Consider the following 27,517-nt stretch of genomic DNA (forward strand, 5'->3'; position numbering starts at 1 on the left):
TGACTTTTGGAATTCAGTTCATCTTCTACTCACTGAAATATTCACAGAAACAGAAATTTTAACCAGGGGTGCCCAAACTTTTGCATGCGGCTGTATAAGTTGTGTGTGTTTATGACTATATGTACTGTTTTGCACTTTAACCCTGGAGGAACACTTTCATTTTAACTGCACATGTGCAGCTTCATTTGTATTTGTATGGTTGAATGATAATTAAACTTGAACTTATTTGATAACTTCCTCTTTCCACTATCAAGCATGATTATGGCTTCAATTCCATTATTTACTGTACCAACATCACACTTTCAAGCTGTCAGTGTCTCCTTAAATTATAGCCTATAAGGGAACAACTGGTTTTATTTGTTCCTGGATTAAACATATTACTTCTTGATTGCAGTGAGATCATCAGAAGACTTCTTTTGCAATACGTTTCAAACATGTCTACCTTTTCTGCTCCCTTTTGCAGTCTGTCCTTCATGACAATACAATATCACAGAGAAAACTAGTCTTCATGCTGCTTTCGTTTTTGTTGTCATGGTAACATCTTTATTTTGCATGTTCTTGATTAACCTGATGTTGCTTTTCTTCCATACATTAGCCATTTTATCTCCCAGTTCTGTTTCTTCTGCCCTTCTGGAAGATTAAGCTTTTCACTTTTGACTTCTTGATGTTTAATGACAGACAGGTTTGCAGACCATGTTCTTTGAATTTGAGCAATTTTACTCATTTCCAAATCCTGCAGAATGTGGGGAAAAATAGACAGAGTATCTTCAAAGGAAAATGTGTACTGCGTATACATTTGAGGAATGCAGTAGAACAGAGTGATCTAGGAATAATGGTGCACAGTTCCCTGAAGGTGGAATCTCATGGGGAAAGGGTGGTGAAGAAAGCTTTTGTTATGCTGACCTTTATAAATCAGAGCATTGAGTATAGGAGTTGGGATGAAATGTTAAAATTGTACAAAGCATTGGTAAGGCCGAATTTGGAGTATTGTATACAGTCCTGGTCACCGAATTATAGGAAAGATGTCAACAAAATAGAGAGAGTACAGAGGAGATTTACTAGAATGTTACCTGGGTTTCAGCACCTAAGTTACAGAGAAAGGTTGAACAAGTTAGGTCTTTATTCTTTGGAGCGTAGAAGGTTGAGGGGGGACTTGATAGAGGTATTAAAAATTATGAGGGGGATAGGTAGGGTTGACGTGGATAGGGTTTTTCCATTGAGAGTAGGGGAGATTCAAACAAGAGGACGAGTTGAGAATTAAAGGGCAAAAGTTTAGTAGTAACACCAGGGGGAGCTTCTTTATTCAGAGAGTGGTAGCTGTGTGGAATGAGCTTCCAGCAGAAGTGGTAGAGGCAGGTTCGATTTTATCATTTAAAAAAAAATTGGATAGGTATATGGACAGGAAAGGAATGGAAGGTTATGGGCTGAGTGCAGGTAGGTGGGATTAGGTGAGAGTAAACGTTTGGCACGGACTAGAAGGGCCAAAATGGCCTGTTTCCGTGCTGTAATTGTTATATGGTATATAAATGAATCATAACAAAATCACTTGGTTTAATGTTAGAAAAGTAATGAACATTAAAACTAGGAGTTGGCCATTGGCTATCCCTAAATTGCTTGAATCTGTCACTTCTGTATCAAATAAACTCAGTGACTGAGGGTCCACAACCCTCCAGGATGGAGAATTCTGAAATAAGCACCATCTTCTAAATGAAGTAATATCTCAGTCCTAAATGGCCTATCCCTGACACTGAGACTTTAACACCTGGTTCTAGTCACTTCAGCAAGATCAAGCGGAAAGATCCCTGCATTTATAATAGAGCTGTTTATGAACTGTGAATTTCCATGAGATCACCTTTCATTCTTCTAACTTTATTTTTGCTGCCTGTTATACCACTGGCATTTAGGGCAGCAATGAAGATCCTCCATCTCTGGTGGTGATTAGGGCTTCCCTCATCATGGCAGTAGCTTCCTCTTAAGATTCAGGAATACCATCGCACTCAGATATAGAAGGATTCTTCACTGCTGATTCTGTAATGATATTGTTTTGCAGTCATGGTTGTTAGCCCCAAGTTGAACCTTTGAACTTGGAGGACAGGTGGACCACTCAGTCTGGCCTCTACCCTTTGGATATTTTGGAATGGTTGACCTTTTCAAAAGACAAGTCATAAAGCCTTGACTCCAGCCAACATAGCTCTCCAGGTCATTAAGGCACACAAGCCTCAAAATCACAACAAGGTTGTTGTCCTCTCAAATTCATCTGAATGCTAGTGGATATTGTCGTCATCTACTCACCTTCCTTGTGTGGCAAACCTATCATCCCAGGAAACATTGTGAATCTTACATGTATTCCGTCTTTGGCAGTTATACAGTGGTGCTTGAGATTTTGTGAACTCTGTAGAATTTTCTCTATATTTCTGCATAAATATGATCTAAAATGTGATCAGATGTTCATGGAAGTCCTAAATCAAGATAAAGAGAACCCAATTAATTAAATAACACAAAAACATTGGTTGTTTATTTATGAGAAAATGATTTAATATTACATTTATAGGTTGGAAAACGTATGCGAACTTTTGCTTCCAGTAACTGGTGTGACCACCCACACCCCCCATACAGCAATAACTTCAACCAAACATTTCCAATAACTGTTGATCAGTCAGCCCTGCATGTTGGCTTGGAGGAATTTTAGGCCATTCCTTCTTACAAAACTGCTTCAACTCCGGGATGTTGGTGTTCCTTGCATGAACTGCTTGCTTCAGGTCCTTGCACAACATTTCTATAGGATTAAGGTCAGGACTTGGTCTTGGCCATTCCAAAACACAAATTTTCTTAACCATTCTGTTGTTGATTTACTCGTCTTTCCGAATCATTGTTTTGTTACATTATCCAACTGCTTTAAACTTCAGGTGACCGTCTGCTACCATGACTTACCTCTGTTGAACATCTTGATTCAATTTTTCATTCATTTTTTCCTTAACAATTGCAAGTTGTCCAAGTCCTGAGGCAGCAAAGCGGCCTTATGCTCCTTCCACCGTTCTTCACTGTCTGGATGAGGTTTTGGTGTTGGTGTGCAGTGCCCTTTTTACTCCAAACATAGCAATGTGTATTTCTGCCAAGAAGTACGACTTCTATCTCATCTGTCCACAGGATATTGTCCCAGAAGCTTTGTAAAATATCCAGATGGCCTTTTGCAAATTTGTGATAAGCAATATTTTTGTTTTCAAAGAGCAGTGGTTTTCTCTGAAGACACTTCCCATGAACACCATTCTTGTTCAGTGTTTTTTTTATATAATGGACACAAGTTCTAGAGATTTCTGCAGGTCTTTTCCATTACCCTTGGGTTCTTTTTCACCTCCTTCAGCATTTTATGTTGTGCTCTTGGTGTGACCTTTGCAGGATGCCCACTTCTAGGGAGAGTAGCAACAGTACTGAGTTTCTTCCATTTGTAAATAATTTATCTTACTGTGTACTGATGAACATTCAGGTTTGTAGCCTTTTCCAGCTTCATATCTCTACAATTCTTCTTCTAAGGTCCTCTGAAAGTTGGTTTGATAAAGGCATGGTGCACATAACCAGATCTTTCTTGAGAAGAGCAGGCTCTGTCAGTAACCTGATTTTGTGTGTCTTTTTTTAAAAAAGGGCAGAGCACCTCTACAACCCACACTTCCAATTTCATCTCATTGATTGGAATACCCGAATCCAATAGCTTTTGCAGAGGTTCACATACTTTTCAAATACATGTAATATTGGATCATTTTTCTGAATAAATAAATGAACAAGTATAATGTTTTTGTTATTTATTTGGGTTCTCTTTATCTAGTTTTAGGACTGTGTTGCCCTTATGGCATTTGTTTAGTTTATAATATTTTGCTTTAGTAATTCGGTTGTTATCATTTTTTAGTTAAAGTTAAGATTGTTTAAATTAAATTCGTTGTCTGTGATATATCCTGTGATATATCGCAGCATGCGATGACGTCACACCCAGTTTTGCCACGTCTTGTGGGAAAATACCGGTTTGGAGAAACGGGAAGGAGGGGGCTAACATGTGCAGGATCAGCGCAAGAAAAGTTTTCTTTCTACGCACTAGAAACATCAGTGAAGCAACGCCTTTTCACCATATGTTAATGTAGAACAGTGAACAGTAAACGGTTAATCTTACTGCGATCCTGTCTTCATTGACCACGGTTTACCTCAGTGTTTAGTTCAGAGTTCTTTTACACCTGAGCGAGAACACTACAAGGACATTTGAAGATATGATCACATTTTCAGTCATATTTATGCAGAAATAGAGAGAATTCTTCAGGGTTCACAAACTTTATAGCACCACTGTACCTTTTAATAGGAGAGATCAATTCGACACAATGTTTCACGTGATTTTGCTGGAGTCTCATATAATTGCAGGAAGATATTTTCACTGTATTACTTGAATTTTCCAATAATGACTGGCATACCACTTGTCCTGATCACTTGTACACCTCGATTTTAGATCTCAGTGATCAGTGTATAAGAACATCTGGGTCCCTTTGAATATTTAGAAAATACAGTTTTTCTTATGTAACAGGACATGGTCCTGAAGTAGATGATCTCACATTTTATTCCATCTGCCATGTCCTGTTAACTCATCTGGCTTGTCCATGTCCCCTTGACCCTCTGTACATCCACCAACCTACTTACAATTTTACTTAGTTTTGTGTCATCAGCAAACTTGGAAACATAGCATTAAAGCCATTAAAATACCTACAATTCTACGTACTCTAACCTTGTTGATCAGCCTCCAATGTTGGAACTTTAAAATAAAGCCTGAAAATCTAAATACATCATAACCAGTGATTCAAAAAGATAAGCTGCTGGAAGAACTCAGTGATTCAAGCAGCATCTGTAGGGAAAAAAGGGATGATGATTTTTGGATAAGATCCTGCATCAGATTTGAGGGTATAGAATGAAACTGGCAATGTACAGAAGTGAGAGGGAGTTCTGGGACAGAGGCTGGTAAATGAACCAGATAAGATAGGGGCAGGGCAAGGAGAGAATGCTGAGACAGAGGGTGATAGATAGAAACACAAGAATAGAAAAAGAAAATGATTCAGATGGAGTCGAATTGGTGGGGGGGGGGGAAAGGAAAGAGGGGTATGGGTAAAACCAGAGATTGATAGGTGATAGACCCATCGAGTCCGTGCAAACAAGAGTACCTTTCTACACTAATCCCCAAACTAGAAAACCATTCATAAACACTGTGCCTTGACAATTTGAGTGCTCATATAGGTACTTTTTACCTGTTTGTCTCTGCCTCCACCACCCACTCGGGCAGTGTGTCCCATATCACAACTACATGCAGCTGGAAAAAGTTCCTCTTCAGATTCCTTCTAAATCTTAAAATCCATACCTTGAATCTATGCACACAATACTCAGCTGTGAGGAAAATGGTTGCTGCAATTTACAGCATATTCCAATTAATATAAATTTCTGTCAGGGTCCCCCTCCGCTGCCTGTGCTCAATGGAAACTGAAGACAGCCTAGAGAAATAGGTTCAAATTCGATGAGTTTGAAATAAACATTAATATCAATAAAATTACTTGAAATTATTAAATTGCTATTTTGGCAAGTACATTTAATTCTCTGAAGTCGATTAGGACAAGGAATTTGATGTCCTTATCTATGCTGAGCTACACATCTCTTGTTTCAAGCCAGTGCTTTTTACTAACCATTTAATAAAAAAATCCATAATATTGCAGAATAATCATAACAAAGCTCTCAGCATTTTTACTGACCATAATTAACAGCAACTTCATGATATCTGCAAGTGCAAATACAAAAATCTTAATAATGCAGTTAGCAGCTCACGGCTAGAAGTAGTCTGTGCTGTAATAATGGAGTTCAGTTAATTGTTCATACTTAATTGTTGACTATTTGCCTGAAAATCCTGTGCCAGACTGGAGGCCAATCATCTCTGGAAACAAGTAAAATTAAAGTCTAGGGAAACCAGGCAAGAATCTTCTACTGGTTGGTGTCAACTTAGAATAAAGAAAATTTGATGTGATTATTGGACACCAGTTATGCTAGCCCATGGACATAGCTGCAAACATTTCTTAGGGTAGTGTTCTTTGGCACTGTAATCATAAGCTGCTTCATCAATGATTGTACAATTACTTCCATTCTCAGCAACTTATTGTTACAGATTTCATGAGAATGCCTGGAAGCCTTCGAGTGACTGATACATTATGAAGCAGTATGTGCCAACTATACATACCAAGCCCAGACTGAAAAGTGGAAAGTATCATTTATATCAATAGAAATCCAGGCAATGACCATTTCTAGTAATGAGGTCCTTAACACTTAACATGTTTTTCTTTCACAAAACCTTCAAAAGCAATATTCTAAGGCTCACTTCTGACCAAATGCTTAACAGGATTAGAGCTATAAATACTGCAGACACAGGATCAGATCAGATGCTGACTATTTCCATAACATAAGCAAAGCACAGGAGAGGAATAGAGAATGATAACTGGATGAGTACAATTCAATATCATCTTGTCTAAAGCAGTTAACTTGATAGGTACCCATCCAGCTCCAAGTCAGATAGATTATGGTTATATGACACACAGTAACAACGTGCCTAGGCTGCTCCTACAGCATTAAGTATGCCTGCACACCCCCACCACCCCAATCCACAGCACTGAGAAGGACAAGTGTAACAGATGCACGAGGCCACCCCAATGTTAACTTTTAAAATGTATTGTTCCTTCAGCTTTGAATGTCAAAATCCTGGAGCTGCCCAATTAATCGTATTGTGGAAATACCTTGACCAGGCAAACCATACAATCTTGAGAGGCAATTCACTACTTTTTCAAGAGCAGTTCAGGTTCAGTAATAAATGCTAAGTCTTACTAATGGTGGCCACATTTCACAAATGATGAAAAACAATATATATACTATACAAGCTACAAACATACTCTGCACCATAGTACAAACTACAGATATAGTGTTAACTTTTCAGGACTTACAGCTTTTGAAGAAACATACCATTTTGACAATCTGGATATTAGAATACAAAGTTTTGTGGGGGTTTTGTAGTCCTCAATTTCAGCTGCTGTTTTACTACTGCGTATCTTACCCAACAGCCAAGAATATTCCATATTTGTGGGCGACCTCTCTCCAGAAGTTGATGATTTTCATCTGTATGATTACTTTGTTAAGAAATATCCATCTTGTAGAGGTGGGAAAGTGGTTACAGACACATCTGGAAACTCAAGGTAGTGTAACTATAGTGTGATAGTGTTTTAAAGCATGTATGTACTTGCAGTAGATTATTATTAGTGAAATTTTATTAGTGTCTTTGTAATAAGGACTGTGAAAATCAATATTAACAATGATTATTAAATGATCATTTTATCATTTTCTATAAAGCAGCCCACAATGGCTATTGAAAATCAAACCACACATTGAATAAGAACATTCTTTCTGTCCCAGCTAGGATTAACAAGGACACCAAATACTTGGACTGATGGTACCTCAGATGTAAAGTAATGACTCTAATATTATGTGGTTCAAACTATTTAAACCTGTTGATTCAAGCCAGTTCACACACTTGTAAACTGTAATGTAATCTGTTTTATTTTTATTTTGCCAGAGGATTTGGATTTGTCAGGTTTTCTGATGAAGCAGAACAGAAAAAGGCTTTAGAAGAATGTCAAAACAGCAAAGGTTTAGGAGGAAAACCCATCCGAATAAGTATAGCAGTGCCAAAAAGGTGAGTATCAATAACCAGCAAGAGAATAAAAGAACAAAACTACCGTAACAGGTTTGAAGAGGAAACTAAGCAAATTCTGGTCAATAAGTGCACTCAGTTTATTAGCAATGCCAATGCATCACTGGTGATCAAGGTAATCTTGAGCTTCAAGCTTCACTTGGCTGAAAGATTGTTTGAAGCTATCTCCCAAACCAGTCAGAAACTTCGTTTATGTCATCCTTGAAACAGAGAAGCTAGAAGAATGTGAAAAACAGACATTGATAGTTGAATTACATTTACAGATTCCTGCTGCTAGCAGGTAATTTTAAAAACCAGTCAACAACACACCCTTTAGTTGCAAGCATATCTGTAATAGTGTTAATGCAGGGTTGATATAACATCGCTCAATGAATGACTAACATCATGAGATACTGAATGACAAGATTGGATCTCTGAATATTTATTGTTAGATTTCTACATAACAGTTCATCAGTTGATAGGTTCAATCCTGTAAAGCAACAATTCTAACGTATCTCATCATTGTGATATTTATGTACACTATGGTACTGATTCAGTCAATAACTGCCCTATATGGAGAATGCATAAGACAACTTGATAGAGAGGATGCTAATACCACTCAGCTTGGTGAATATAAAGATGAAGCTTGGATGGTTTTAGACCAAGTCTAAGATACAGGAGCATAATTAGGCCATTTGGCACATGGAGACTGATCAGTCAGTCATATCTGTTTTATTTTTCTCTCTCACACCCATTATCCTGCCTTCTCCCTGTAACTTATGACACCCTTACTAATCAAGAAGCTATTAACCTCTGCTTTAAATACACTCAACGACTTGTCCTTCACAGCCACTCTCCACCCTGAGGCTAAAGAAATTACTCATCTCTCTTCTAAAGGGATGTCCTTTCATTCTAAGGTTGTGCCTTCTGGTTTTAGACTCTCCAACTGCTGGAAAATATTTTCCACATCCACTCTATATGGTCCATTCAATAGTCTGTAAATTTCAATGAAATTCCCTGTCATCCTTCTAATCTTCAGCAAATACAGAGCCATCAAACACTACTCATACAAGAACACTTTTGTCACCAGAATCATTCTTGCAAACCTCCTCTGGACCCTCTCTTTGCCTTCCTTACCTGCAAGTTTACCTTCAGGGAAGCCTGCATAAAGGCTCCCAAGTCCCTTTGCACCTCTGATTTCTAAATTCTTTCCCCATTTGGAAAATAGTTAATGCCTTTATTCCTTCTACAAAAGTGCATGACTGGACACTCCCTACAACTGCCATTTCTTTGCTCATTCTCTAAAACTCACCAAGTCCTTCTGCAAACTCCCTTCTTCCTCAACACTACAGGAAGTCCCCGGGTTACGTACGAGTTCCGTTCCTGAGTCCGTCTTTAAGTCAGACTTGTACGTATGTCGGAACAAGTACATCCGGTGTTATTTAGCGTCAGTCAAACGTTTGTCTTAGTATATAGAGTATATTTTACCTTTCTATGCATATAAAATACTTAAGAAACATATGTATTCCAGTAACTAAACCACTGCGTTGCTTAGTAATAGTTGTAGCTTTCATCGGGGCAGGGCTTTTACATACTCCATTATTCTCACTTTCTCCTTTAAAATTGTTCCGATCATTGACCAACTGTAGCCTAACGCTTTTCCAATGACCGAAGGTGTTTCACCTCTTTCCAAATGCTTTATTATTTCCACTTTATTTTCAATTGCGATCACTTCCCGTCAATGGAACAGAAACACTGCGGGCAGCGGGTCCCAAGCTGTGCCGGCTCCCGAGGTCCACCGGGGGCTGTGCTGGGTTTGGGTATTTGATCATCCACAATATTCCGCATGGGAATTTAAAATGGATTTAAAAATTTAAAAAGCAGTGGGTTTTTTTTTTTAAAAACAAGGTCTAGTTGCAAACTGACATCAACCCGGCACGGATGGTACGGGAGTCACTGGATCGACATCAACCCAGCACGGGAGCGGTCTGTCACTGGATCGAACTCAGAAGCCTCCGTTCTCGAGCCTGGCTGGAATGGGGGGGGGGGGGGGGGGGGGCGGCAGTCAGGGTGAATCTTACTAAGAAAAATTTAAGCCAAATACAAAGTTAAACACTCAATATCAATGGCATCGCGATCTGACTTTAAATGGTGGATGGCGTTCTCCTTCCTCAGTTTGCAAGTACAAGTTGTCCGTAAGCCGGATGTTCGTAACTCGGGGATCTGTACTTGCCCCTCCATCTATCTTTGAATCATCTACAAATTTAGCCACAAAGCAATCAATTGCCATCTTAGATTATTAACATACAACATGAAAAGTAGTAGACACAGTTCTAACTTCTGGGGAACACCACAAGTCACTGGCAGTGATTTAGCACCCTTATGTTCAGCACCTTGGCAAAGGCCTGATAAAAATCTCAGTAAGCAACATCCACTGATTCTCCTTTATCATAGAGACTGTTTGTTACTTCCTCAAAGAATTTGAACAGATCTGTCGTCCATGATTTCCCCTTAAAGAAACCATGCTGACTTTGGCCTATTTTCTCATTGGCTTCCAAGTACTCTAAAACCTCATCCTTTAAAAAGAAGTTTTTTTTTAAAAAAGAATACATTGACATTTGTGATTTTTCCAGTCCTCTGGAACCATTCCAAAATCTAGTAATTCTTTCAAGACCATTACTAATGCCTCCACGGTCTCTTCAGTTACCCTTTCAGAACCCTGGGTGTAGTCCATCCAGTCCAGGTGACTTATCCACCCTCGTACCCTTCAACTTCCCAAGCACCTTCTCCTACACGGACTTCTGCACGCTGATTATCTCAATTTCTGGCATGTTAGTGGTGGCTTCCACAGTGTACACGGATACAAAATCATTTTTCAGTTCACCTGCCATCTTTTTGTTCCCATTACTACTTCTGTAGTGTCATTTTCCAGTGTCAATGTCAATTTCTATCAGGATCTGCCTCTCATTTATGTTTTATATATCTGAAAAGTCTTTAAGTATCCTCTTTTATATTATTGGCTAGCTTACTTTCATATTTCATAGAAACAGAGAACCCACAGCACAATACAGGCCCTTCAGCCCACAATGCTGTGATGAACATGTCCTTACCTGACAAATTACTTGGGGTTACCCATACCCCTCTATCATATCCACCTCCACCACTGGCAGCCCATTCCATGCACTCACCATTCTCTGCGTAAAAAACTTACCCCTGATATCTCTTCTGTACCTATTTCCAAGCACCTTAAAACTGCCCTCTCAAGTTCAGTCTTGGGAACAAGCTTTTGACTATCCACACGATCAATGCCTCTCATCATCTTAGACACCTGTCAACCTCCGTCGCTCCAGGGAAAAAAGGCCGAGTTCACTCAACCTGTTCTCATAAAGGCATGCTCCCCAATCCAGGCAACATCCTTGTAAATCTCCTCTGCACCCTTTCTATGGCTTCCACATCCTTCCTGTAGTGAGGTGACCAGAACTGAGCACAGTACTCCAAGTGGGGTCTGACCAGGGTCCTATACAGCTGCATCATCACCTCTTGGCTCCTAAATTCAATTCTATGATTGATGAAGGCCAATGCACAGTATGCCTTCTTAACCACAGAGTCAACCTGCACAGCAGCCTTGAGTGGCCTATGGACTTGGACCCCAAGATCCATCTGATCCTCCACACTGCCAAGAGTCTTACCATTAATACTATATTCTGTCATCATATTTGACCTACCAAAATGAACCACCTCACACTTATCTGGGTTGAACTCCCATTTGCCACTTCTCAGCCCAGTTTTGCATACCATCGATGTCACGCTGTAACCTCTGACAGCCCTCCACACGATCCATAACACCTCCAACCTTTGTGTCATCAGCAAATTTACTAACCAATCCCTCCATTTCTTCATCCAGGTCATTTATAAAAATCACAAAGAGTAGGGGTCCCAGAACAGATCCCTCAGGCACACCACTGATCACCGACCTCCATGCAGAATATGACCCATCTACAACCACTCTTTGCCTTCTGTGGGCAAGCCAGTTCTGGATCCACAAAGCAATTTCCCCTTGGATCCCATGCCTCCTTACTTTCTCAATAAGCCTTGCATGGGGTACCTTATCAAATGCCTTGCTGAAATCCATACACACTATATCTATTGCTCTATCATCATCATCATCTATGTGTTTAGTCACATCCTCAAAAAATTCAATCAGGCTCGTAAGGAACGACCTACTATGCTGACTATTCCTAATCATGCCTCTCCAAATGTACATACACCCTGCCTCTCACGATCTTCTCCTCAACTTAGCAACCACTGAGGTAAGACTCACTGGTCTATAATTTCCCTGGGCTAACTCTACTCCCTTTCTTGAATAATGGAACAACATCCGCAACCCCCATTCCTCCAGAACCTTTCCTGTCCCCATTGATGATGCAAAGATCATTGCCAAAGGCTCAGCAATCTCCTCCCTCGCCTCCCACAGTAGCCTGGGGCACATCTTATCCAATCCCGGTGATTTAGCCAACTTGATGCTTTCCAAAAGCTCCTGCACATCCTTTCTTAATATCTACATGCTCAATCTTTTCAGTCCGCTGCAAGTCATCTTTTCTCCCTTTATTGCTTTATTAGTTGCCTTCTGTTGGGTGTTAAGAGCTTTCCAATGCTCTAGCATCTCAGTAATTTTTGCAATATTGATCTTTTTTGCCTTTTTACTGCTTTTGATTTCCCTTGTCAGTCATGGTTGCTTCATTGTCTTTGGGATGAAATGATCCTGTGTCTTCCAAATTACTCCCAGAAATTCCTGACTTTGCTGTTTTATCATTCCTGCTAAGGTCCCCTTTCAGTTAACTTTGACTAGCTCCTCTCTCACACCTCTGTAATTACCTTTATTCAACTGTAATACTGATACATCTGATTTTAGCTCTGTCTTAAATTGCAAGGTGAATTCTATGTTACGATCACTGCCTCCTAAGTGTTCCTTATCTTAAGCTTCCTAATCAAATCTGGTTCATTGCACAACACCAAATCCAGAGTTACATTTTTCTTAGTGGTCTCTACCACAAGCTGCTCTTGGGATCCAGAACCAACCCAATTTTCTCAGTCTCCCTGCATATTAAAATTCACTCATTACCAGTGTAACATTGCCTTTTTTTTTTAAAAACATACCTTTTCTGTCTCCTTTTGTAACTTGTACCTCACATCTTGGCTACTATTGAGAGGCCTGTATACAACGCCTATCATGGTCTTTTTACTCTTAACAGTCGACATACAAGATTCTATATATCCTCAGCCTGTGTCATTTCTTGTTAAAGATTTGATCTTAGTTATTTTATAAACCAGGGTCACACCATAGACATAATAGTTGCATCAAGGGATGTAGAATTAAGTTGAATAAATGAAAATGATAGGTCAAGTATTATTTGAAAATCCAGACAGACAAAAGTGATTGTTTTTAAATATCTTTCAATGGTATTGGTAAAGCAACATGGATTCATTTGTCAACTAAAGTTAAACCAAGTTCTAGTTTATGTTTATTGCATGAATACATACTACAGAATAATACCTAGTTGCATCAAAAATCTAATATTCAACCCTAATCACACTGCAGAGGCATGTTGCATGGATACAGTGTTGCTAATAGCCTTCACACTGTGCCAGACTTGATGTCCATGGCTGTGCTGGGTGCATCAATGTATATTTAGAGGTTGTCAGGTCACTATTGTTGCTATCATTCATGTTTATTTTAATTTATAAATTGGAAAATATAATTGAATTACAGCCACACCATCATCACCCTTAATCTGTACTTACAAATCAAGCTGCAATAACTTGCAAATAGTCTTTATTCTGTTGAATCCTTTCCCATATTTCTTTATAGGTTAGAAGTCTACTTGATCCTTCAAGACTGTGCTAGTTCTTATAGAAGTCCCTTCAGTCCCAATCCATCAGCTTATTTCCATTGCAACCAAATCTCTGTCATAACCACAGTTCTTACCACCAAACAATACTAAGTGTAAAGTAGAGCAACTTGCCAACTCACGTAATCTTATGATGCAAGAGGAGACTAGAGCATCCAGGGGAAACCCACAGATAATGTGCAAATCCATGTCAACAGCACTGGTAGTTAGGATGAAACTCAACAGTAGCTGTGTAGTGATAGTTCTATTTGATCTGTGGTGGATTGCAAATCTTGTAAATTGGCTTTAATGCAAATGAGCTTAGTTGTGTCTGATGACCTTTATATTGGATGAAAACTACTGTGAAAGCTTATTATATTTGCTGTAGCAGTATAACACTCATGCATTTGATATCATTAATTGTACTCATGACAGGAAATAAAAACATAAGAACAATTAAGTTTGCCTCTCTACTGATTAATTTTGGGATCTTATACATGCAACACTTTAAAGAAGCCTGACTATTTTAACATGTTTCACCTGCTTCCCAATTTAGAATAATAGTCTTCTTTACAAGTAATTCATAGCTGCAGCTGTTAATTGTTAATTAATTGTTCAATATCCATTAAAAGGGATTACAGCAGGTCAGTTTTTTTTAAAGCTATTTAATGAGCTTCCCAGGCCTTGTTTCATCATAGACTGAAGAGTAAGGATGGCTGCTTATAGTAATGAAGGAGAGATTGCTGGTAGTCCTCAAAATATGTGGTGGTACTGGCTCAGGTATGCTATAAATACAATAGTGCTAGGTAGTTTCAATGCATTTATACCTGGTTTCTGATGGCCAGAATGTGTTGTTTCTTTGGTGATTACTGCTTTAGCTTTGACTTACATGATTAGGATTCTAGTAGTTTACTTAAACCTAAAAGTTGAGATTGCTTACTTTTAAACTCGGGTGCTTTAATTTGAAAGCAATTGTCTCATCTTGCACTTACTACATTATAATCAAGGAATATGAATGTTTCATTTGAAAACTTTATCATTTCAGTGCAAAAACAAAATCTGAATATCAGCCAACTGCAAGCTACAACTACACGCAGTACTATCAACAGTACCAGCAGTATTACTCTCAGTGGTGTTATGATCCCTATGCCAGCTATGGCTATGGGTACCCACAGTATGGTGCCACTGAGACATCAGGAATAACTTCTTCACTCATGACAGAAATGTCACAGCTGTCTGAGGTAAAGCATTCTAAATTCTTGAGCCTTCAATGTTAAAATATTGTTTGCTGTCACTTTTATGGGAAAATGTTTTTTTAAATTCTAGTTTCAGCAAAATACTACACTAAGTGAAGAAAATGAAGAGGAATGTGTGGAAGGTGAGAACAATTTTTTGGATCTAGAATTGAATTCATTAATCATACAACCTGTTCTTGCAACATTTTTGAAATTGTAATGATTTGGAAAAATTAATGCTGGGAATAAAGAATTTTTTTCATTAGCCAGTCTGGAATAAATGATATAGAGATACAAACAATTACATTTGCATTACTCTGCTATTGTTCCAAGTAAGACCATTAAGACAAAGGGGTTGAATTAGGCCACCTGGCCTATCATGTCTGCTCTGCCATTCAATCATAAGTGATCCTTTTATTTTCCTCCTCAACCCCAGTTCCCAGCCTTCTCCCCAAAACCCTTGATGCCATGTCCAATCAAGAACCTATCAATCTCTGCCTTCAATACCCCCGACAACCTGGCCTCCACTGCTGCATGTAGCAAAAAAAAACCACAAATTCACCACCCTTTGGCTAAAGAAATTTCTCTCTGTGAAAGGGTGCCCCTCCTAGCCTGAGGCTATGCCCTCTTGTCCTAGACTCTCAACATTCAAAAGGCTTCAATGAGATCCCCCCCCCCCCATCTGAATTGCAACAAGTACAGACCCATAACCATTGCATGTTCCTTGTGTAACCCTTTTACATATTTCTGGAGTCATCCTTGTGAGCCTCCTCTGGACCCTCTCCATTGCCAGCACATCTTTTCTAAGATGTGGGGCTCAAAACTGTTCACAATACTCGAGATGGGGCCTCACCAGTGCATTTCAAAGCTTCAGCATTACATCCTTGCTTTTATATTCATTTCCTCTTGAAATGCAAATTGACTTTAAGGGCATTCTGCATAAGGACTCCGAAGTCCCTTTTCATCTCTTGCCTGTTCTCCTAATCCAAGTCCTTCTGTATCCTACCTGTTTCCCCAACACTATCTGCCCCTCCACCAATCTTCATATCATCTGCAAACTTGGTAACAAAGCCATCTATTCCATCATCTAAATCATTTATATACAACATAAAAAGTAGTCCCAGCACTGACCCCTGTGTAACACCACTAGTCAACCAATCAGAAAATGATCCTTTTATTCCCACTTGCTGCCTCCTGCCAACTAGCCAATACTTTAACCATGTTAGTAATAACATGTGCCTTGCAAAGTTTCCAGGGCACAGGTTGTATGGGAGCCTATGCTACAAGTCTCCCCTCTCCACACCACCAATGTTGTCCAAGGGCAAGGGCTGATGCAGCTTGGCATCGGTGTCATCGCAGAGCAATGTGTGGTTAAGTGCCTTGCTCAAGGACAACATGCTGCCTTAGCTGAGGCTCAAACTAGTGACTTCAGATCACTAGACCAATGCCTCAACCACTTGGCCACAAGCCAACACTCCATGTTAGTAACTTCCCTGTAATACCATGGCTCAACTTGCTAAGCAGCCTCGTGTGTGGCACCTTTTCAAAGGCCTTCTGAAAGTCCAAAAATGCAGCATCCAGTGCATCTCATTTATCTATCCTATCTGTACACTCAAAGAATTCCAACGGGTTCATCAGGCAGGATTTTTTCTGGAAGAACATGCTGACTTTGTACCATCTTGTCCTTGCACTCCATCTCATCCTTAACAATTGACTAACATCTTCCCAACCACTGAGGTCAGGCTAAATGGTCTTTAATTTCCTTTCTACTGCCTTCCTCCTTCGAGTGGAGTGACATTTGCAATTTTCCAGTCCTCTGGCGCTGTCAGTCCAATGATTTTTGAAAGATCATTTTTACTACCACGACAATCTCTAATGCTACCTCTTTCAGAACCCTGGGGCTTAGTTCCACTGGTCTGGGTGACTTCTGTACCTTTAGGTCTTTCAGCTTTTTGAGTATCTTCTCTCTTGTAATAGTAACTGCACCCACTTCTCTTCCTTCACACACTACATCAAGCATACTACTAGTGTCTTCCACAGTGAAGAATGATGCAAAATACTCATTTAGTTCACCAGCCATCTCCTTGTCCCCAATTATCATCTCTCTGCCCTCATTTTCTAGTGGTCCTACATCCACACATGTTAGCACATGGTTAAGGTGTTGGTCTAGTGATCTGAAGGTGGCTAACTTGAGCCTCGGCTAAGGCAGCGTGTTGTGTCTTTGAGCAAGGCACTTAACCACACATTGCGATGACACTGGTGCCAAGTTGTATCGGCCCTTGCCTTTCCCTTGGACAACATTGGTGTAGAGGGGAAACTTGCAGCACAGGCAACTGCTGGTCTCCCATACAAACCCTGCCCAGGCCTGCACCCTGGAAACTTTCCAAGGCGCAAATCCATGGTCGCTCAAGACTAATGGATGCTTATATGTATCTCCACTCATTTCTTTTATTCTTAACATACTTGGGGGAAAAAAAACTTCTATCCACTTTGATATTATTTGTCAGCTTGCTTTCATATTTTCCCTTCTAATTTTTGATGGCTCTGTATGTTTTTAAAAGCTTCCAAGTCCTCTATCTTCCCACTAATTTTTGCATTGTCGTATGCCCTTTTGCTTTTACAATAGCTTTGACTTGTCAGCTGTGGTTGTACTTTTTTATATACCATTTGAATGTTTATTCATTTTTGGAATACATGTCCTGCACCTTCCTCATTTTTCTCAGAAACGCACTTCATTGCTGCTCTGCTGACATCCCTGCCAGCAAGCAGCTCCTTCCAATTTTACTTTGGCCAACTTCTCTCTCATACCACTGTAATTTCCCTTACTCCACTGAAATGCTATTATATCTCCCTATCAAATTTAAAGTTGAATTCAATTGTATTGTGATCACTGGTTCCTAAGGTTTTATTTATATTAAAAAAAAATGCCATTAAGCTCCCTAATTGCCTCTGGTTCATTACATGCCTGTATATAACTGCCATCAAGGTCCTTCTACCCTTGCAGTTTCTTAACCTGACCTGCAAGGATTCAACAACATCTGCTCTTGTGTCACATCTTTCTACTGATTCAATGCTGTTCTTTACCATTAGAGCCATACCAGCCCCTCTGCCTACCTTCATATCCCTCTGGTATAATGTGTAACCCTGGACATCAGTATATTTTAAATAGCCTTGCAAATTAATAAGTAAATATAGATGAGATTTATAATTGTTTTAAATATTTCTTGCTAATAAATGGCACTCCTTTCCCAGAACTTGACTGTTGCATTTGATATTCTACTTTAACTTTTTATGTTGGGAACTTTAAAGTACAGTGAACTTTAAATAAATAGATAAAAAAATCGTGGACTGGTACAATTAATTGAAGGCTACTTTTAAGTGATAGTACTCAACTAACTGGTTTATGAGAAGTGGATAATAACTCTGAGAATGGAATCAATCTTGCAGTAACATGCAAGTATTTTCATCAGAACCTGATTTAATAGCAAGTTGTGATTGCCAGTTTGTGTACTACTATCCAAGTTGAGGTTCTAAAGCAAAAATATTGGATAATCAGCTTCTATAACTTATGGTTTTTTTTTAAAAAGGGTGCTACTTGACCCATGGGTTCCCAGGTGAGTAATCGCATTAACCAGAGCATCAAGAACTCAGAGCATGTAAACACCACCCAATGCTGGACATTAGATCAAGCCCAGATGTCTGGAGCTGTTTGAGAGCAACGCTATCAAGCTGTTTTCATTAATATCTCTGGATTTGATGCATGCAGAAGAGATCTTGTTTTCTAAATTTATTGATATTTGTCTTAATTGTATAAGTAAGCATGATTTTTTTTTAAATGGTGAATAACTAGATATTCTTTTTAAAGATCCAGATCCAAAGTTGGATATTGATGAAGTTAACAAGCAATTCATGGAACAAAGTGAAGAACTGTATGAATCGTTAATGAATTGTCACTGGCAGCCCCTGGATTCCATCACATCAGAGATTCCCAGTGTAGTATGATTTAAGAAAAAATGTTCTTTTGTAACATAATTCTTGCATATCTATATTTAAAATGGGGGCAGTATATGCTAATTTAGAATTAGTTGAGTTATGACCTCAATAGCATTAGATGTGCTGTATATTTCAGAAGACTTTTTTGTATTGCAAAATTCAGCCTTATCTGTGAATTGGTTACATTTCATATAGTGCTCTTCATCTTGGACCAGCTTGCTGAATAAAGTCATTTTCTGTCTCTAATGTAAGAATCTGCAGATGCAGGAAATCTTGAATAATACAATTCTGGAGTAACTCGGCAAGTCGGATAGCATTTACAGAGGGGAAATGCAGATGTTTTGGGCTGCAATTACATCAGATGAGGGTTCTCAGCATGAAAAGCCAACTGTTTATTCCCCTCCCATAGAACTGCCTTACCTTGGGCAATCAGTAGCTAGTGGCTAAATGTAATGGATTGAGCAAAGCTGAGTTGTGAAATATAACTAATCTTTGCTCTGAGCTTATGCTGTATAAGCTAAAAGACTTCCAAGCTTCCTCAAGCCTATTTGCTTCCTCCCACATGTTTATTGCAACATTGTTTTTATTTTCCCTCCCCTACTGTACTTGGAATGTTTTTCCATGTAACTTGCATCTTCCCGTGCTTTGCTAAGTTAAATGTTCTTCTGCTGATCAAGTTCTTGAAGTTAATAGCCTATATCTAAAGATTCCAGTGTGTGGAACACAAGTACTTGCAACCAGTGACAAGAGGTTTAATGCTAATGATTTTTGACTAAACTTAAAATCACCTTACTGCTGTAAGCCCTTCAACTGCTATTTGTCCATTAAGTCTTGTATTCTCATTGTATTTTTTTTTCAACAGTGAATTTGAGATGCCATGCAACTTGTATAAATTATGGAAGGAGACTCTCTACTGTGAGAGTGAACCAGCTAGTATAACTTTCAACTACTTATCTGGTTACCTTTCAAGTGCTACAGTTACTTTGCCTTCAGAATTACAGGGAGTGGATTCTATATCCTAAAAACTCCTTTTGGGGGTTAGGGGGAACATCTTTGGTTTACTTTTAGTCAATGGTCTCAATCATTAAACTTCAGGATTCAAGTTTATTTGTCATGTGTACATTGAAACCTAATGCAATGTGCTGTTTGCATTAACAACCAACTCAGCTGAGTGTAATCCTCAAGTATAAAAAATTTTAATGCCAACTGCAGCCAAAGGAAGCAATTTCTAAGACTTCCTCTTCCTATGCTGATTTGCATGATCTACCTCCCCCCCCCCCCTACCCTATGCTTCCCTCATCTTTTGTCAATCTACTTCACTTCCATGTTAGTCACTCACTTGCTCTCCACTTTTTCTTTCTGACCACATTTCCATTTGTCCCTTATTTCCACTTCCTTGCCTTTCTCCTCTTTCTCCCCCTCTCCTTCCCTGCATACAACCCATAGCTCTGGTTTGTTCTTCTCTGCTGTACCAGCCAGGAGCAGCCACTTTGGCTGGTGTCACAGAAAAATCTCACCAATATGTAGTACATCAATTTGCACAACTCAATATGCAACTTTTGTCTGTACCTTGGATTGCTGTGGTGTGAGCTTACTAGTTAGCCAGCAGGGGAGTCAGGAGGAGAAATAAATCAAATCAGCTGCACATAAAAGAAATACTATATTTGTCTCATTCTGATATTACAACAGGGGTTAGTACAAGCTCCGCAGCACTCTAAAGAAACCATTGATACCATATCCAGCTGCCACTGTGCCAGCACAGCTGAGACCTGCTGTCTAGGTGCTAAGCAGTCATCTGGTTCTGTCTGTAAAGCATTTGTTCTTCCAGTAACTGCATAGCTTCCTTGGGTGCTCTGGGCTCTTCCTAAGTCCCAATGATGTGCCGATTGGTGGGCTAGTTGACTACTGTAAATTATACTTGGACTGTTCTTGGTGGTATCATGGGAGCTGGTGGGAATTTGGGAAGAATAAAAATGCAGTTAAGGTAGGATTAGTGTAAAAGACCGTTTTTTTTGTGCAGTTTGAACTCTGGGTACCCCTGGGATTTTTACAGCAGGGTTTCATCTAATACCTTTAATGTAATGATTCTACATAAACATTCTTTCAGATAGTGACTTAGACATTAAGTGATTAATGTTCTAACTCATTGCCTGTACTGCTAATTATTGGCCTTTACCAGTTAACATATTCTGCTCACTTTATTAAACTTCATCTGAAGCTCCTTGTTTTGAAGGAAAGTAAAAGTATACAATCATTTCTCAGCTCAGGTTCTCTGCTCCTCAGTGTCTTGGGTTGTGAATGGCCAAGCTAGAGCAATGAAGTGCTATTGTGTCAAATGCCCCTTTCAGTTAAGAAGGGTTAAGTGTTTCTTCTAAGTTTAGGTCACCAATTTGGAAGCCCTCTCGAATCTCATTCCCAAGCCTGCTGGGCTTGGGTGGAGTTGCATGATCAGATTGAAGCAGCCGTGGACCACTTGTGCAGTGGGAATAACTCAGCCACTTCAAATATCAGTGAACACATGACTGGCTTCCTGAAGCAGCTGTTTACATATCTTCACCAGACAGGTGACCAGATTCTTGGTGATTTAGCCCAGGCAATCCATCATATCCACTCATTTGGTGTGATAGCATAATGGTTAAGTTCCCATAACATCAAGAAATTCAAGTAAATCTGTATTTTTAAAATCTGGATTTTAATAATTGTACCTGTGATTTAAATCAAGAATGATCTGGTTCACCATTCCCTTCAGGGAAAAGAACCTGCTGTCCTCCTCTTCCCCATCAGAGCCAGCCCACAAGGGACCTGATCTGCTTCATTACTGCAGTGGTAGTTAATGATGGGCAATAAATTGTCCTTACCAACAATGCTGCTACTAGCTGTGTCCATGACCTACATTCCTCCTATGGATAGACCTCCCCAAACTGGATCTTATGTAACACCCTCTCTCCAAAGCCTTAGATCAACATTCCTTACTGGTTTCTCTGAGAAACCAACCCTTCATGCAACTCAAGGATAATTGTACCTACATGGCACCTAGTTATAGAGTCATACAGAATGGAAGCTGGCCCTTTGGCCAGCTGATCTGTGACATTAACCAAGATGCCCATCTATTCTAATTTCTATTTGCCCATGTTGCCTAGTACTTGTTTTTCATTTTATATGGACCACCTTTTGAGTGGAAAAAGTTGCTCCTCAAGTTCCTATTAAATCTCTCTGCTCTCACTTCAAAATTGTTTCTTTTAAAATTCAAAATTTATTTCTTGATTTCCCCAATGCTGGGGAAAAGTTGTGCATTCAGTGTGTCCAGACCACTAATGATACACCTCCATAAAATCATGCCACAATCTCCTACTTTCCAGTGAACCTTTTGGTAACTCAGTCCCTTTATGAATCTTTTCTGCACTCTTCCCAAACCAAAACTGAACCTTGAGCACTAGACCTACAGAAATTATTTCACTGCCCACATTTCAGTTTAATCATTACAATTGGCTATTAGCCTGTGCAACACCTGCTATTTCCCTCACTTTCACCAGTCATTTCTTTTCAACAGTGCATTAGTATAAATCCTAGTTATCAGAATTTGTCTAAAATCATTTCTGCACTGAGCTTCATGCAAGCCTATTGTTTTGACATTACACAGACAAAAGCATGATGTATTTTAGGGCCTACCTCAACAAAGGAAGCCACAGGTCCTCATGGGATGAGGTCATCGTCACCCTTTCACTACTGGACATTAAACTGCTCCTGACTAGCCAACACTGTACTAGTGAATATTTTGTATTCTATGATGATTTAAAATCCTGAATTTTACTCCTGCATAAGGTCAAGATGTAAAAAGGCAGTATTATATAAATACAATAGGGTCTTTTAAGAGGCTCCTGGATAGGTACATGGAGCTCAGAAAAATAGAGGGCTATGGGTAACCCTACCTAATTTCTAAGGTAATGACATGTTTGGCACAACTGTGGGCCAAAGGGCTTGTGTTGTGCTATAGGTTTTCTATGTAAATGATATGGTCTTGTATTCAATTAAAACCAAAGAGGTTTATATATAGAAATTTTGGATGGTGTCAGGATGTTAGGACATATTCTGGAGTTAGGGTATATAGCAAATACTAATTTCAACAGCAGCCATTCTTCAGATTTGATTGCAGATTGAATTTAAAACACAGCTCAGAACAATGGGTTTCCTGGAGCTGCAAGCTGAGGTCAACAACAAAGAAATACTCCACTTAGACTTCAGATGCTGCATATGAATGAATGTGACCTAAAATCAGTGGGGATTAACATTCATTTTGGGCATCTGGAGTGTGAGTGTGAAGAGGGAGATGTTTGAAAACTGTATGTAATTCAAAGGAAGCATTGTAGATGCATCGTAACTGTAGATTTGTCCTGCTGTTACCTTTGATCTTTAGTATATAAAATGTTGTGTAATATTGAGCTGGGCATGCCTCTTCTTCCATGAGTGTCCAGAATGCTGAATAAATGCTTTTATATTGACTAGCTTCAGTGTCTCTCTGGTGACTTTGTTCACAGTTACACTGATGATACTACAATATGAGTATGGAATCTTTGGTAATAAATAGAACACTAAAATAAACAAGTTCTACAGAATCTTTATAAAACTCTGGTTTGGTCTCTACTACTATATTTTATATAGTCCTGGGCAGCTCATGATGTCAAGGTATTGGAGAGATTTAGAAAGATGTGGGAGATTGGAGAAACTGGAGTTGTTCCCTTACGTTCAGAGAAAGTAAAGACATTTATTAGAGGACTGGACTTATTACAGAATTTATGAACTGAAACTGCTTTAAGTAACTAGGAAGCACAAGAGGTTTTGGATGGGGGAAGAGAAATTGAATTGTTATGATCTGAAACAACCTTCAAAGTACATTCAAGAACACTGGGAAAGATTGCAAGGTCTCAGGAATGGAGCAAGGAGCTTGAAGGCTTTCTCACATGATGTTTGAAGATGTGGTACTGTAATTTGCAAATAATCTCAACAAAAGAGGACCTGAAATTGTTCTGAACTTAAATAGTAGAAGTGACACCTGATTTTGATTTTTCAATTGGTTGACTTGTTTTTGAACAAGCCATTAATGGAGTCATAATGAGTGATCATCACCCTTGTTGAAAAATGTGTTTGACACACACCATTAAATACCTATACAAAACTATATATGTGTTTCTATTTATTTCATCTGCAGTACAACGGTTAATTATCATTTTTATAACACTGTATAGCCAATTAAGTGCATCATGCTGAAAAATGCCTTGCCAGCGTGGAATACAGCAGTGGTATCCTGCGCATTCCTCAAATGTGTCAGCTTGTGATGTTTACGTGGGGGGGACACAATCAGCAGAGATACGACAACCCCAAAAGCATTGCCACATTAAGAATGTTGCTATACACTCATAAAATGTGTTTAAAGCACTCTTCCAAACATAGTTATACACTCCTGATGTGCAGTGGGTAAAAGATTTGCAACAACGTTCGCTCCGATCTTCGTTGTTTTTTACACCAACCAACTATAACCTGAGACAGCAAGTGCTGCGACAGCGAGTGCTCATTTGCATTCTGAGGCTGAACACGTCTCTCTCCATCTTGTCAGCTACAACTCCATCCGAGCCTTACTCAGGTGAGCAACCCGGCTACACCACGAACGCGCTGAGATTGTTTTCCCGGGGGAAGTTAGCTTGAGGAGGTAAAAGGGTCAGACTGTGGCTTCTCCCTATTGTGTCTGCCTCCAACAAGCCAGACCCGTTTAAAGCATTCCCCTGGAGAGTTCCACTCAGCACTGCGGAAAAGATTATGGAGATTGGCCACGGCGGTCATGTGACTGGTGCTGGGCAACATGTGCCATTGGCCTGCCTGGTGCAGAATTATCTGGAGCAGCACCATTATAGGCTAAAGCTTTCTTCATAGAGAATCAGAGGAAGATTGTGCAGCTCCAGAGAGGTAAGCTTTTACATCCTTATATTAAATAACATTTAATAATCCTTGGGCATTGCTTACTTTAAAATTTAATCCACCACAGACTGCTTGTTAATAGCCCACAAGTCATTTATTCCATAGGGGTAGAAACAGAGTCTTTATACTAGTCTGTCTTTCATTCTGAGGCTGGTCCTTTATGGCTTATATTTCACAAAAAAAAAGATGTTGGACCATAAAATGTGTCAGGAAATAATTAGCTTTTGTGATGATCTATTATACTTTGTCCTGTCATCAGGTTATTTTAAGCAGAGCATCTCCAGGCAAGGATCTGTCATTTCCTTGTCATTTCTCCTGTGCTGCCAATGTGAATCCATAAATACGTTTAGCATCGGCGCTGGTGGAGGAACATGATGTGTTGTGTGATAACAGTCATTATTTATGCTTCAACTTTCATCCATTGCAGTATGTTAATGGGAAGAAAGAGAAGCCGAAACATTGAAGATGTAAATTCATTTCAGGAATTTTACGCAACCTCATCAAGGTACAACTTCATTTTCTAATTTATTAATTTTCCTTGGCTCCAGAAATGATTTGTGGTGTGAAGAGAGTAATAAATGGGATGTACACACTTGGATATTAATAGTGTGGTTTTCCTCAAATCTGCATAATCTTGCTTGACTCCTTTTCATGTGGTTTATTACAATACAGCAGTTGACACAGGCTTAGGAAAACATTGCAATGGCTGAGTACTGATTACCTGTTAAAGCACATTGAATGAAACAGGCCAGAAATAATTCAATTCAGCCTCAAAATAAAATGTTATTATTCTCTTTGCTCAGTTAATTTTATTTCTTTGTCTCATTCCTAACTTGCCTTTTGTGCTTATACATTGCTTGTTTCAGGATGATTCTGATTGCATATTAAATTTTCAATAAAATATGTGGAGGTAAAAGATAATGTTCCATCTGCTTCCCTCACCCTCACATCTCCACCACTTCCCCTCCCAAAATTGCTGCCCAGCAATTAGAAATCTTGTTAATCAAGCCTTCTCTGTTGCTATTAATTTCGCAATCCAATTCGCAACATCTAGATAAAGGTTGATCAGTCACAATAGGGATCATTTTACAAGTTGGTGTTCTTATGGAAAATATGTTCACGCAGTCAGATGTGGTAATTCTAAGATGTGATCTATAAACAAACTCCATTAGCAGAGCAAATTCTATGCAGTGGAATGGTAAGACAGAATCTTAGGGAAAGACCATGCCAGCTCCCAATCAGACAACATAACTCATTAGAAATAATCAATGGTGGAACCCCTCTAGAATTCTATTCTAAAATTACAGGATGTATAAATTGTATGTTTTAATACTTGCAATATGACCTCGATACAAGTAAGAAGATCTTGCTCAGGGTCATGGGTTTAGTGGCTGTTTCTAACACTATCCTGTATGATTCTTTCTATGCATGGTGAGAGTAAGCCCAGCTTTCACTGCGGAATGTGGGGAATGTTGGACCACCCTCCTGATTTGGCATGATCTATATGAGGAAAGCAGTTTCATAAGGTTGGGAGTTCCAGGACTGTGGCTTGAAGGGCAATGTTTGTCCATCAGAATGGTGTGTGCCTTGGATGTGGAGATATATTGATAAGCAGGCTGTTCTTGTCCTTCCATCTGACTCATATGCCACGATTGCCCAAGGGATCTTTCCCCTCAGTGAGTACTGAGCTACCCATTCTCACTGCTCCCCTAACATCCATCTATCTGTGGTGACAACTAAGCCCCTGAAGCTGGTTCCTGTACGGGGAAGGTCTTCCTTTTTGACGTGGCAAGTTCCTCACCTTCACCCACAAATCTCTGACAAGCTGTTGTTATTCATCCAGACTTTAAAAAAAATGCTCCTAAAACTGAAAATAGGAAATTATTGAAACAAATTAAAATATCTAAAGATGGTATAAACAATTAAATATATATGAAGACAAGAAGATCCCCAGATGCTAGAAATCCAAACAGCACACACAAACTGCTGGAGGAACTCTGCAGGCCAGGCAGCATCTATAGAAAAGAGTAAACAATAGATATTTCACTGAGACTGAAATATATATGAGCATATTTAAGAGACATTTAGACAGACATTTTTGTGAAGTGCTGGAGGCAGAGGGGAGATCTGATAGAGGTTTACAAAATTATGAGAGGCATAGATAGAGTGGGCAGAGAGTATCAGTTTCCCAGGGTAGAAATGTCTAATACCAGAGGACATGCATTGAAGGTGAGAGGGGGTAGGTTCAAAGGGAATGTGGGGAGTAAGCCATGGATGCCTGGAATGCACTACCTGGTATTGTGATAGAGGCAAGTACGTTAGAGGCTTTTAAGGAACATTTGGATAGGCATATAGATGTAAGGAAGATAGAGGGATATGGACATGGTGTAGGTAGGAGGAATTTGTGTTTGGTGTTTTTGATTTGCTCTTTAGCTGGTTTGCCATAACATTGTGGGCCGAATGGCTGTACTGTTCTAAATAGGCAAGGCATAGAAAATACAGTCGTAATGCAGAGAAATAGGATCATTGTCAATGGGCAAACAATTCAACATGGATGTGGTTGGTCAACAGGCCCATCTCTTTGTTATACATTTCTGTGACTCTAGGACTCTAAATCTAAATTAACAATTAAATACATGTAGTTTACCAACTAATCAAAAAATATGTAATTCAATCATACAGTGTCT

At 39.3% G+C, this 27,517-nt stretch overlaps 2 protein-coding genes across 5 annotated transcripts in view; both read left to right on the forward strand.

Annotated features, from left to right (window-relative positions):
* The window catches only part of LOC132378580 (tRNA selenocysteine 1-associated protein 1-like), a 46,357-nt gene extending 22,993 nt beyond the window's left edge, over positions 1 to 23,364 (forward strand). The window contains exons 1-6 of one of the 3 annotated variants that reach the window (XM_059945614.1): positions 1,639 to 7,250; positions 7,472 to 7,520; positions 7,628 to 7,747; positions 14,678 to 14,873; positions 14,959 to 15,010; positions 18,733 to 23,364. In XM_059945614.1, coding sequence (XP_059801597.1) covers positions 6,872 to 7,250; positions 7,472 to 7,520; positions 7,628 to 7,747; positions 14,678 to 14,873; positions 14,959 to 15,010; positions 18,733 to 18,869 — 933 coding nt within the window. In that variant the 5' untranslated portion in view covers positions 1,639 to 6,871 and the 3' untranslated portion in view covers positions 18,870 to 23,364. Of the gene's footprint in view, positions 1 to 1,638; positions 7,251 to 7,471; positions 7,521 to 7,627; positions 7,748 to 14,677; positions 14,874 to 14,958; positions 15,011 to 18,732 lie in introns of those variants that run through there. The other 2 variants (XM_059945612.1, XM_059945613.1) reach the window with 2 other exon arrangements.
* Positions 23,365 to 24,057: 693 nt separating this feature from the next.
* tmem108 (transmembrane protein 108) overlaps positions 24,058 to 27,517 on the forward strand; it is a 118,024-nt gene continuing 114,564 nt past the window's right edge. For both annotated transcript variants that reach the window (XM_059945610.1, XM_059945611.1), the window contains exons 1-2: positions 24,058 to 24,818; positions 25,258 to 25,335. The gene's annotated coding sequence lies outside the window, so the exon portion shown is untranslated. The remainder of the gene's footprint in view (positions 24,819 to 25,257; positions 25,336 to 27,517) is intronic.

Source organism: Hypanus sabinus, chromosome 20 (assembly GCF_030144855.1).
Source record: "Hypanus sabinus isolate sHypSab1 chromosome 20, sHypSab1.hap1, whole genome shotgun sequence".
Taxonomy (NCBI): domain Eukaryota; kingdom Metazoa; phylum Chordata; class Chondrichthyes; order Myliobatiformes; family Dasyatidae; genus Hypanus; species Hypanus sabinus.